General features: G+C 42.4%; 1 protein-coding gene across 8 annotated transcripts in view; it reads left to right on the top strand.

Moving 5' to 3' along the window:
* The window catches only part of FBLN5 (fibulin 5), a 56,235-nt gene extending 43,319 nt beyond the window's left edge, over positions 1-12,916 (top strand). For all 8 annotated transcript variants that reach the window (XM_083437960.1, XM_083437962.1, XM_083437959.1 and 5 more), the window contains 7 exons: positions 859-981; positions 3,267-3,383; positions 4,658-4,777; positions 8,383-8,502; positions 9,900-10,026; positions 11,891-12,083; positions 12,178-12,916. In XM_083437960.1, coding sequence (XP_083294086.1) covers positions 859-981; positions 3,267-3,383; positions 4,658-4,777; positions 8,383-8,502; positions 9,900-10,026; positions 11,891-12,083; positions 12,178-12,339 — 962 coding nt within the window. In that variant the 3' untranslated portion in view covers positions 12,340-12,916. The remainder of the gene's footprint in view (positions 1-858; positions 982-3,266; positions 3,384-4,657; positions 4,778-8,382; positions 8,503-9,899; positions 10,027-11,890; positions 12,084-12,177) is intronic.
* The last annotated feature ends 10 nt before the right edge of the window (positions 12,917-12,926 follow it).

The following is a 12,926-nucleotide window of genomic DNA, read 5'->3' as shown; positions in this document are numbered from 1 at the left end:
TGTGAATTTTGCAGGATGGTTTCATTTCAGTTCACGTATACCTTCTGAAATTCAGTGGATTTTATAAGCAGAATCAAATTTCTCCCCCATCCCTAATTGTAATCTTATTGAGCATTTATTCTGTGTGGTGTTTGTATCAAATGGGGGGAGGCAGTTTGTTGTGCCAAATCCACTCTAATTGCCAAATCTGAATTTTCTAGTGTACCATCCCACCCAGAAAAGAACCGTCTGAAAGCATCCTTAGGTTTCAACTTAATGCAGTTACCTGGCTGTAAACTCCGCTGAACACAATGGGAATTGTTTGTAGGCATGTGTAAGACAGTGCTGTCAGTCCCATTGAACTCTGAGGACTTACTTCTAAGAAACCTGCTACATCATGCTGCAAGTATGCTTAGGAATACAGCCCTAGTGCTCTGGAGATCAGGCAAACGAAAGATCTGATTGAAGAAGGCGTTTTTATTACGGGTTACAAATTCCCAATTGGTGTGTGTTCAGAAATGTTATTTACCAGGAAAGCAACTAGTAGATGTAGCATGATATCAAAGAAACTGGAAATAACTTTTGTCATTGAATCAGCTCTATAAGAGACAGAGCATCTGTTGGGCGGACATGTTTCTCACGAACTGTCAATGATTCTCCTGCACTCAGTACCTTGGCATAGAGAGTACAATACTGAATTTTCTTCAGTGCCTCAGAGACTGTGGTTAAAGCTGCTCCAAATGTATTTGGCATTCTTCTTCCTTGCTTTCTCAGATGGATCTTTTATATATTTGATTATAGGAATGGGACTCTGCAGTTGTGACAAATGCTTTTGTATCTGAATAATCATGTAATGCTTGATTATTCTCTGAATTGCAGATGTTGATGAATGTGCTTCTGAATCACACCAGTGCAACCCCACCCAGATCTGCATCAACACTGAGGGAGGGTATACTTGCTCCTGCACAGAAGGATACTGGCTTTTAGAAGGCCAATGTTTAGGTATGTAATACTTTGGGAGGAAATGTCTTTAAAACAAAACAAAACAGTTTGTGATTTCTGTATGATGGATTGAGGGGAAATGTATGTCCAGACCACGTAAATAAAGGGGACTAAAGATGCTATTATTCAAAGGGATGGCAGGTCTCAAAGAGAATGTCCCATGAGGTGTTAAGCAGTCATGTCTGACCCAATGCAATGTTTGAATGCAAGACACCTCTACACATTTCAGCAAAGGGACGTGGGTGGCGCTATAGTCTGAAACACTGAGCCTCTTGGGCTTGCCAATCTGAAAGCCGGCAGTTCGAATCTGTGCAATGGGGTGAGCTCCCACTGCTCTGTCCTAGCTTCTGCCAACCTAGCAGTTCAAAAGCATACCAGTGCTAGTAAATAAATAGGTACCGCTGTGGCAGGAAGGTAAATGGCGTTTCTGTGTGCTCTGTGCACCAGTAGCGGTTTCATTATGCCGGTCACATGACCTGGAAAGCTGTCTGTGAACAAATGCCGACTACCTCGGCCTGCAAGCGAGATGAGTGCTGCACCCCATAGTCACCTTTGACTGGACTTAACCGTCCAGGGGTCCTTTACCTTTACCTACATAGCAAACAGTGTCTTGCATCCAAACAAGGTATTGGGTTTGCTATGAGTCAATCATATCTCTAAAGCATAAGTGAGTGTATCATTTGGGCTGGCCAGATGCACACAGTGTTTGAGAAACCATCATTTTGATGTTTCTTCCTATTCCTTGGGCTCCAGTATGACATCTTTTCAATAAGTGAACCAAATGTAAAACACATGCTATCAGCCATTATGAATTTGTCTTCCTTCAACTCACAAAAAGATTTTCTGAAATTGAACACATTCTTTCTTTAGAGATACTAGAGTAAGGTTCCATCTGGTCATTGGCCTTTTCCTACATGCATGGTAATAAAACTTGCCTTTATTTTGCCATTTTCATTTCCTGACCTTGGAATCTTGGTCTATCCAGTCTAAATCCCAACATTTTACCTACTACATTTTAATATTACATTTTTAAATTGTTGTAACCCATCCTAGGACCTCACGGAGAAGGGCAGGTAAGAGAAATATAATATCATACTGAAGATCTGGAAATGCCTTTTAAACTAAGATTTGTTTAAGCTTCTTCTTCTTCTTCTTCTTCTTCTTATTATTATTATTAATTATTATTATTATTATTATTATTAAAAAGTGCTTTTAGCCAGCACAGCAAACTGGTAGACTTGCTGCTGTTCTTCTGACCACATTGTTCTGAATGCTGTCTCTGAAGGAGGACACTTTTGGCCCATTCTCAGAGTCCAGAGGTGGTGAAGAAGCCTCAGTGCTGCTGCTGCTTTCACACCAGCAAAGGTTATGATTACCATGCAAGTCAGTGCAGCATTCTTTTAAATGTAACTTTTTAATTTTTTTACAGCTGGGGGAACATCGCTGCTCAGTTGTCGAGCTTCCTCTGTTGCAACATAATTTTTGCAGACGTGCTCACAGTGTGATATTTTCTGCTCTGCTTCTTTCTAATACTACACTGGAACATTATGAGCTTATAAAACTTGAGAAATACAAATTAAGACCAAAGATTTTTTGACGGTGTATGAACAGTGAGCAGCTTTATTTCTATATTACAGCTGCCATGTTTATTAATTGTACTGATCTCCAACAACACACTAGTCTGCTAGAAGCTATTAACAAACATAGTCCCTGTTGAACAGGCTTAGATTAGAACCAATGTGCTAGTTCATGTAATTGAGTGCCTCGTTTTTTTGTACAGCTTGTTTCATGCAAGAGATTTTGCTTGCTCAGCCCACCATTGGAAGGTTTATGATGGTATATTAAAAACATGGTTTGTGCTTCTGATATACAGGGTTTCTGACTAGTGTGTGTGCATGCAGTGATCTGGACTAAAAGCAAAAAGCATCATGAGGAGAGTGTTGGTATGAGTTGGCCTTCAATGAGTTGCATAATCCTCAGTTCTTCAAACTCAGACCCCAGATGTTGGACTACATCATCTCCAGCCAGTTTAGCCAATGGTCAGGGATGATGGGTGTTGTAATCCAACAGCATCTGTGGACTCAACGCAGGCATGGACAGACCAATGGCGAAGGGAGATTACAGGGTTCAATGAAAGAAGATTTTGTGTGCAAAGTAATGGGCCTGAACAATACAGCCTTTGATCACACTGAAATAATGAGATCTCTTAGCAAATGGGTGCATGCGGTTATAAATTTTACTGTGTGACAGGTGCAACTAATAGTCTCGTTTGTTGTTCTTTGCAGACATAGATGAATGTCGCTATGGTTACTGTCAGCAGCTATGTGCCAATGTACCAGGCTCCTACTCCTGTACATGCAATCCAGGATTTATCTTGAATGAAGACGGAAGATCATGCCAAGGTACTGTTTGTGCATGAGAGAGAGAAGACCAGAGAGCACAGTACTTTTTAAGCAAAATGTTCAACTGATAGAGCTTTCCGAATCTCTTTGGGAGGGTATTCCAGAGGGTTGGTATAACAACTGAAAAGGCCCGTTTCCATGGTGTTTTCAGACGACAATCCACTGGCTATGTTACGGCCAGCAGAGTCTCCTATGAGGGACACAAAGTCCAATGTGGCTTTCAGCAGGGGGGATATTCTGCTATGTAGCCTGGTCCCATGCTGTTTAGGGTTTCCATGAGTTTGGCTTGGGAGCAGCAACAGGCAGCCAATGCAGATCACTGAGCACAATATCAATTTACCCACAGCCTTAAACACATTTATGAAGTTTAATGCATGGTGGTTCGTGCAATTTTCTTTTATGAAAGTCCTTGTTCTCTTTCAGCTGCAAAATCATCAAAGCTCTCTGGTCCTGGGTGTGGGGTGGGGGAAATCTCCTAGCAATATGCCCATAAAAAGTAATCTTAAGAGTTAAGGCTACAGTTTGTTACAGTCACAGACACGCCTTCATCCATTGCCCTTTCCCCCTTGTTTCATCCTGCTGCTTTTGGCCAGGTTTTGTTATGATTGAAGCAGTCAGAGTCTTAAAACTTGTAGATAAACAAGGAAGCACCTGCAGGATACACTTCAGTTTTGTTTGCCATATTGGTCTGAACCCAAACAGACTATGCAGAATCTTTTCAAGATGTCACAGTGGTAAATTGAACTTTTCCAGCGCTGTAGCTTTGTTTGCATGCCAGCATCTGATGTGTACTACCCCATGTTGCCCATTGAGTATAGTGGTTCCCTTGGCAGAGTAGCTCCCTCTGGCCTCGTGTACAGAGACAGTTTGGGCAAACTAGGAGTAATTCTTACTTGCCATAAAGTAGTTCCACAAACAGAATGAGCAACTAACTCACACATGTCACCGCTTTCTCTCTAAAGTGGTGATTTGTACATCTCCCAGAAATGACCTTTAGAACATCGCTCAGAGACAAAAGATCAGCTATGTACTACAGCTGCCACCATTCCTGACCACAAGCTATGGTGGTTGTAGCTAATGGGAGTTGTAGTCCAACAACATCTGAAAGTCCCCATCCCTGCCTCAAGGGAAGAGGATACTCCAATTACTTTTCTCTCTCTTTTGTAGCCAAAATCATCTCAGTAGGTTTTATTTTTAAGAACTTCTTTTTCATTGCTGTAAGCCTTAAATAAACTAGAGCCTTGAAAAAAGCGATTGATACTGCTTTCCCACAGATGTGAATGAATGTACAACCAACAATCCTTGTGTGCAAAACTGTGTCAACACCTATGGCTCATTCCTTTGCCGCTGTGACCCTGGCTATGAATTAGAGGCTGATGGTATTAGTTGTACTGGTAAGTAAAACTTGTGGGCATTATTATTTTGGCTTTTAGGGGAAAGAACGTTTTTTCTACGTGTACTTACATTGTTTTAATAACAGCAACAACAACAACAAATTGTACCCCACCCATCTGACTGGGGTCCCTTAGCCACTCTGGGTGGCTTCCGACAAAATATAAAGGTACACAACGAAACGTCAAACATTAAAAGCTTCCTGAAACAGGGCTGTGTTCAGATGTCTATGGAAAGTCATGAGATTGTTTATCTGTGTGACATCTGATGGGAGGGCATTCCACAGGGTGGGCACAACTACTGACAAGGCCTTCTGCCTGGTTCCCTGTAACTTCACTTCTTACAATGAGGGAAACACCAGAAGTCCCTCGGAGCTGGACCTCCATATCCAGGTTGGGTGATGGGAAGTGGAGATGCTCCTTCAAGTATACATGGAAGGTTAGAGTGATGAAACTAGGAAGGATTAACAGGAACATCTAATCCCACAAAATGTAGGACTCTGAGCAGTTATTTCCATTGGTTTCAATGGAGCATGTTGTTGTTGTTTAGTCGTTTAGTCGTGTCCGACTCTTCGTGACCCCATGGACCAGAGCACGCCAGGCACTCCTGTCTTCCACTGCCACCCGCAGTTTGGTCAGACTCATGTTTGTAGCTTCAAGAACACTGTCCAACCATCTCGTCCTCTGTCATCCCTTTCTTCTTGTGCCCTCCATCTTTCCCAACATCAGGGTCTTTTCCAGGGAGTCTTCTCTTCTCATGAGGTGGCCAAATATTGGAGCCTCAGCTTCACGATCGGTCCTTCCAGTGAGCACTCAGGGCTGATTTCCTTAAGAATGGATAGGTTTGATCTTCTTGCAGTCCATGGGACTCTCAAGAGTCTCCTCCAGCACCATAATTCAAAAGCATCAATTCTTCGGCGATCAGCCTTCTTGATGGTCCAGCTCTCAGTTCCATACATCACTACTGGGGAAACCATGGCTTTAACTATACGGACCTTTGTTGGTAAGGTGATGTCTCTGCTTTTTAAGATGCTGTCTAGGTTTGCCATCGCCTTTCTCCCAAGGAGCAGGCGTCTTTTAATTTCGTGACTGCTGTAACCATCTGCAGTGATCATGGAGCCCAAGAAAGTAAAATCTGTCACTGCCTCCATTTCTTCCCCTTCTATTTGCCAGGAGGTCATGGGACCAGTGGCCATGATCTTCGGTTTTTAGATGTTGAGCTTCAGACCATATTTTACGCTCTCCTCTTTCATCCTCATTAAAAGGTTCTTTAATTCCTCCTCACTTTCTGCCATCAAGGTTGTGTCATCTTCATATCTGAGGTTGTTGATATTTCTTCCGGTGATCTTAATTCCGGCTTGGGATTCATCCAGCCCAGCCTTTCGCATGATGTCAGTGGAGCATACTCTCAAGTAAAGGTGCTCAGGATTGTGTGGGTATATGTATTTTGTTTAATCAGTGCCTCTTAACTGTAGAACCTTAGACTACACCTTGCTTGGCTTCCTGCAGGTGAACTAAAGAAGCATTTACAGTACACATGTTCTTGCTCCAAGTGTGTTGGCAGTGACCTTAAATCACTGAAGTCAGTGAATTATATGCTTAAATTCATTTACTGCAACAAGGATTATATGGCTGTTTCTTGTGCTTTCATACTTGTTTCAGTTATGGAACACTTATTATACACTTGGTTTAATTTGAAAATGATTAGTTAAGCCTGTTTGTGTTCTGAAATGGTCTCCTGTGCCTAGTTAAATGAGTCAAGCTCTGGGAAAAACACATCTCCGAAAAATGCTCCCCCCCCCCTCCCAATTTACCATAAGTAGATGCAACGCTGCCTGGCTTACAGTAAAAAGAACACTCAGGGTGGGTCTTACTCGGAGTAGACCTATTGAAATTAATGTACCTAGCTTAGTCATGTTCATTCATTCAGTGGGCCTGCTCTGAGTTAAATCTAGCTGAAGACCACCCTCCGTTTGTGCAGACAGGGGACCTCTTTGGTTAGGGGTGAGGAAACTCAGGCCCAGGGGCTGAGTGTGGCCCTCCAGGCCTCTCCAACTGACCCTCAGAATTCTCCCCAAGTCACACTCCCTCTGCCTAGGCCATGCCTAGAAGGGATGCAGCTGCTGGACTGGAAAAGGTTCCCCTTCCTTCAGTGGAGACTGGTTCAATAGGGAGAATGGGGCACTGCCCCCTGACCTCACTCTGTCCCCATCCAGTTTCCACCTGCCTGCCTTCTTACTTACACCTAACCCAGGTGGTGGCACTGCCTGTCAACATCTTCCTCCTTAGTCCAAGGTTGCCTCTTGTAGGGAGCAGGATGGGGCAAATCTAGACTTAAGTCGGATCTGCCTGTCATTTGCTCTGGCTTCACTTCCTGGTGGCCTCTCAGCCATCCATCTCACCTGTCCCGTGAGCACCAGCCACCACGGCCTCCTCTGCTTTAGGTTATTCATCTGGGCAAGATTTCATTTTAAAGGGAAAACAGTACTCCAGACACAGCATTTGAGCTGGTATTTCTGCCTACAGTAGAGCTTTTTCAACACCATGATGTACTTGCTAAAGAATTAGTACACTCCATGCTAAACACTTAATTCTGGTACTTCTGAGGATCAGTTCTTAATTTGGCATATTGCTACTAGACATGCTCCTTTTTTCACCATCTGCCTGCTGCAGACATCACAGGAAGGAAAAAACCCAAAACCCAATGATTTCCCTAAGAGATACAGCATGCCAGTTCTGGGATTAGATTGCCTAGTTGTCAAACCCAAATCCCCAAATATTATTTTGTTTGGTGTTGTTATTGCACCTAAAACTGCAAGGTCCTGTACAAAAATAGCGTTGGTGTTGCCTGTACATTCCTTTGACCTCCTCTCCCATTAGTGTCGAAAGGGAATAAATCAGCTTGGCTTTTCTTCACTTTGGCTCAGCGTTGGAATTGCTTTAATCCTGTGGGCTTCTTCTGAATCTAAAGTTCGTGCACATCTCCCCAAATATACCAAATAAAATCTGGTTTCGATCAACGTTTTGGAAGTTTGCTTAGTCATCCTAGTATTGTGAAACCCTTTGCTGGCCTAGTCTGGCACATCTGTAGTGATTCTAAAATTGGTTAATGGCTGTAGATTATATAACATGATTTACACAATCCAGCAGCGTTACAAGGGGCAGGGCAGCATCAGAATACCTTATCTAGGAAAGGACAGTTTTAGATAGGCAGCTTCCCAATGTGGGCCAAGAGTGGCAGAAAGCTTGAATGGCACATAGGTGGAGAGCTCCTTTGTCTCATAAGCTACATGGTGGATAAAGTCAGCTTGGCTTGCCACACAGGACTGGTTCAGGAAGTGATATATGGCAGGGAATATGATGTGAGGGTGATGGGAGATGGGCTGCCCTCTGTTTGTTTAGGTGGAATTCGGGTCATGAGATGGTGCATGGGTTGCGGCCTCCAGTGAAACTCCAGGGCAACTTAAGAGGGTCAGTAAGCACCATAAAACTAGTGTTATAGAAAATGAGTTGAGAAACATAGGTTGAACCACTTACTCATATTGGCAAGTAATGGTCTGAACCTATCACCAATGAACTGCTAACTCTTCATAATCCCAAATTTACAGATATGGATGAATGCAGCTTCTCGGAATTTCTTTGTCAGCATGAATGTGTCAACCAGCCAGGTAGTTACTACTGCTTCTGCCCTGCTGGCTACGTTCTTCTGGATGATATCCGATGCCAGGGTAAGAACATTTTTCCAGCTGTTTTTTTTTTTTTTTTTTAATTTGAAAACAAACACAAGAATAAACATTAACCTTTTTCTCGAAATAATAGTTAATGAAGCAAAGGATGAACATAAGGTCTAAGCAATTAGAAATGCATGTTGGGAGCTATTGTGCAACACTGCTGAACACATAACTATGTGTGTGGTGTCATTACAGTTCACAAGGTTCTTGGCCTACGCAACCATTCTCCAGTACAGTTAAGGATTACACAACAGGTCCCATGCTATTCCTTTTTTTCTGCTCCAACTGTGAAGAAAACGTCAAATCTCCCAATGACCTTAATAGAGAGAGTTGACTCCATACTAAACATGCTTGTTTACTACCAAATTGTGGACAGCAGTGAACTCATTAAAATACCTTACCAAGCAACCAGTTCTTCTGGGTGTATATAGCATTCCCCCCTCTACCAAGCATAATTGGAAAGTGTTGTTTGGCTCCAACGTAGCAAGAGATAAGCTCAGCAAGTTCGCCTCTCAACCTGTGCAGAAATGCCGTCTGTACGTAGCTTAAGTCCTCCAGACAATCAGCTGCGCTTGAGTTACAGGCCCAGATGGTGAAAGGTCAGTCAGTGTAAATAATGTAATGGAAAGTGTTGCATCAGTCAGAAAGGATGTTGCTGGGTCCCACAGGTACATCCTGGTTCATGCTAAAATAATTCTCCAACACAGTTGCGTATATGCTTCTTTGATAACACAGAATGAAGCAGTTATGAAGAAGCCTTATCAAGTATGAACCAGTCATCACAGTGCCTTAGCTCACATCAACATTCTCCTTCAGCACACTGATTACATTGGTGGAAAAACAAACATGGAGCATGGCCAGTTGAATTACATGGCTAGGTCACTGTTGCCCCACTTAAAGGAGAAAAGGTAGTTGGGGGCCATAATGAAACCTCCTAATTCCCTTCAATTTTTGGTAGATCACACACCACTCAACATAGCTTTATCTCATAATTCTATAACTCCTTGAGGAGACATCACAATGAGTTTTAATTACTTGCTTGCTTTGTTGCCCTGTGTTTAGGGTTTGAGAGTTTTGACATGATCTGCAGTGAATTGTATGATCTCACATTTGCAAGAAGCTGAGCCAATATTCATTTGCTGTTCCTTCGTCCTCTTCTTTGGGTACATTCAGACATGTCAAAATATTTGGGTGAGCTTTGTGGGTAGAGATTCAGTCCCTGAAAACACTCTAAACACTGCAGTACATCCTACTGGACATTATACATGGGTAGCATCTTGCAAGACTCTTTGAGATGTGTTTTAGTTAAATAGTATTCTGTGCCACAAGTGCTATGGGGTAAAAACACTTATTAAAATATACCAATATTCATTTTATTTTATTTTTCATTTTAGATGTTAATGAATGTGACGTTGGGAACCACACTTGCACCTTGCAACAAACGTGTTTTAATGTCCAAGGAGGATTCAAATGCCTAGACCCAATAAGGTGTGAGGAGCCTTATATCCTGATCAGTGAAAAGTGAGTAATATCTTCATAGAAATAGGAGGATATTTACCTTCTTCAATAGGCATGTGCTGTTTGGACTTTCTGCTGCTAGCTTTGTGTTACACCATTCAGATTTTAGGGATCTTTCTCTGATTCCTCTTTAGGTGTAGGCATGAAATGAGAATGTAACTGACAGAAAACTGGTTTCACATGGCTATGCTCATCAAGAAGCTAGAACTACCTGTGGCTCATTGTTGAGTGCATACTCAGTGGCAAACCCAGGTCTATTGCTGTGTATCTGGCCCTTAGCTTAAATAAAAATCTAACTTTTAATGGCGTGTATCCCCTCCTATAATAGTACATTCAATATGCAGAATCCTTGTGAGGATGAAATGAGTTGTAGACCTTCCCTGACCTCATGGCATTCTTTATTCAGTCTACATATCTCATCACTCACTTCAAGTCCGCTCCCTTCTACATAGAAACATATGAAACTGCCTTTTATGCAGAGTCAGGCCATAGGTCCAGCTAGGTCGGCATTGCTGCAGAAGTGCTTTGTTGAGTGCAGCCACTGCACTAGCTTTCTCACATTGGTGGGTCATGGTTGTTTACCTGGACAGGTGAGGTGACAAGGAAGCTGGCATGGCTTCCAGTGCTCCTACAAGTGAATCTGCACCACACCAGCCACCTCCCAGCAAGCAACAGCAAGCTACCTCCCAGGAATCTAGCAGAGCATCTTCACCCCAGCCAGTGAACTGCTTCTGAATTACTGATAGCCGCTCTTTGGGGTCTCCCAGCCATATCTGGAGATGCCAGGGATTTAATCTGGCACCTTCTGCATGCAAAGCAAATGTTCTAAAACTGATGTCCCTTTCCCAGCTTGTTTTAGTCACAGCATGGTTTACACACAAGAGTTTTCAGCAGCAATAGGTTCTGCTTCTCCATGATCCCACATTATTCCTTTTTCTATCTGCACTCTTGAGTCCATCATTCCTGCCTAGCCCCTGATGGAGATGCAGAGTGCTCCTTCCCACTCATCAGATGATAGGTGCAATGAGCAGGGAAAAGGCAATATTGGTCCCATTCTGCATCAGGCCCCCTTGCTTGCAATTTGTGTGGGCAAAGCCTGCACTTAAGGTAACAGACCTTACCAGAGCCAATGTATTGCCTTGTCTGCCCCCAAGATGATGTTATAAGAACTGCTTCTTAGCTTCTTTTAACAGTAACAGGCACAAAATATAAAATCCCTTGTCAGGCCACCAGGTGGCAAAAGACTCAACTGTATTTCTAGTTACGCTAGAAATACTGTATGCTTATGAAGAAATAAGAGTAGGTCTTATTAGTCATTCAAAGGTCTTCAAAGTTGAGCTGTCATTCAGTGCTATTCCATAGAGGATGTTGATGGTACATTGCTTGTGTGTCTCTCTTGATTCAAAACAATGCATTTAAGGTTTAAGAACCCAAGTATAAATGGCATGTGCATATTAATTTAGGTCTTGTAAACTGTGGAATATCGGTCAATAAACGGATTGATTTAACTGTTATAAACTGGTTAATCTAACAGGTGATTGACTTCACAAATTTGTTGATAAACGCTTGTAACACAGCAGGGTGTAGATTATAAAACAGGTTATAGAGAAAATTGAAGTTGAGGATGCAGAGGTTGTGCTATGCATTCAGATAGTAGATATCCTTTCTTGCTAAGCAACACAAAACAAATTCTCTTTGGAAATTTGCTCAATGTCAGACATAGCAGCAATAATAATTAGTAGAGTGAATAACTCATTCAGGAAAACATATGCCATTATAAATGTGTTAATTTTCAGAGTACTGCATGACTCTCCGTTGTTTTTGGTGGCAATACTACTACTAATAGTAACAATTCCTGTTCTTCCAGTCACTGTATGTGCCCAGCTGAAAATCCTGGTTGCAGAGACCAGCCATTCACCATTTTGTACAGAGACATGGATGTTTCAGGGCGCACTGTGCCGTCTGATATATTTCAAATGCAAGCAACGTCCCGCTACCCTGGTGCTTATTACATCTTCCAGATAAAATCAGGAAATGAGGGAAGAGAATTCTACATGCGTGTAAGTGGGACAGGATCTTGCATGGCAGATTTCTTCTTCTTCTTCTTTTGAATACTGTTTAAAACCTCAAGCTCTCTTTGTGTCTTCCACACAGCAAACTGGACCTATCAGTGCCACTCTAGTGATGACCCGTCCTCTGAAGGGGCCACGTGACATTCTCTTGGACCTGGAGATGATTACTGTTAACACTGTCATCAACTTCAGAGGAAGCTCCGTCATTCGGCTGAGGATATATGTATCGCAGTATCCCTTCTAAACCAAGAGTTTCATTGCTTTATTTTGTAAAACATACACACACAGTCACACACACACACACCACAGCTGAAAAGGGCATTATCCCTTTTCTGCCAGAACTTTCTTCTCAGGAGTCAGTGCGTCTAATAACTCAACATGAAATCAGCATTAAAAGTTGCCATAATGGCTCATATTACAATGATGGGCCAGACCTCCTCCTCATGGTTTGAAACCACCTGAGCATTACATTGCCAATGGATTCCATAGGCATTTTTCCTGCAATGATCATGTGCTGTTAAGAATCTTTTGTCTTGCTTTCCAAAACTTTTTATACAGTGTGATTATAAGCTTAAGAAACTGTGAAGCTCTCCACCTTTATCCTGGCAATGCTGTTTAGCAGAATAACCAGAGAAACCGTGGGAAATGCTGGCTTTTGCTGTTCTGCTCTCTCTTTTTTCTTCCGCTAACACTTGTGGAATCAGGGAACCACCAGCCGCCTTCTCAGAAATGTCTGTGGAATCATCAGTTCTGACCCTGTTATGTGTCTCTATAGAAACTGTCCCTCATTCATCTTACTCCTCCCCCCCCCCGATAGAAAATTTTCCTTCT

This window comes from Podarcis tiliguerta (genome assembly GCF_965153285.1).
Source record: "Podarcis tiliguerta genome assembly, chromosome: 1".
Taxonomy (NCBI): Eukaryota; Metazoa; Chordata; class Lepidosauria; order Squamata; family Lacertidae; genus Podarcis; species Podarcis tiliguerta.
The sequence above is the reverse complement of the archived record's forward strand: the minus strand, read 5'-3'. Positions and strand labels throughout refer to the sequence as shown.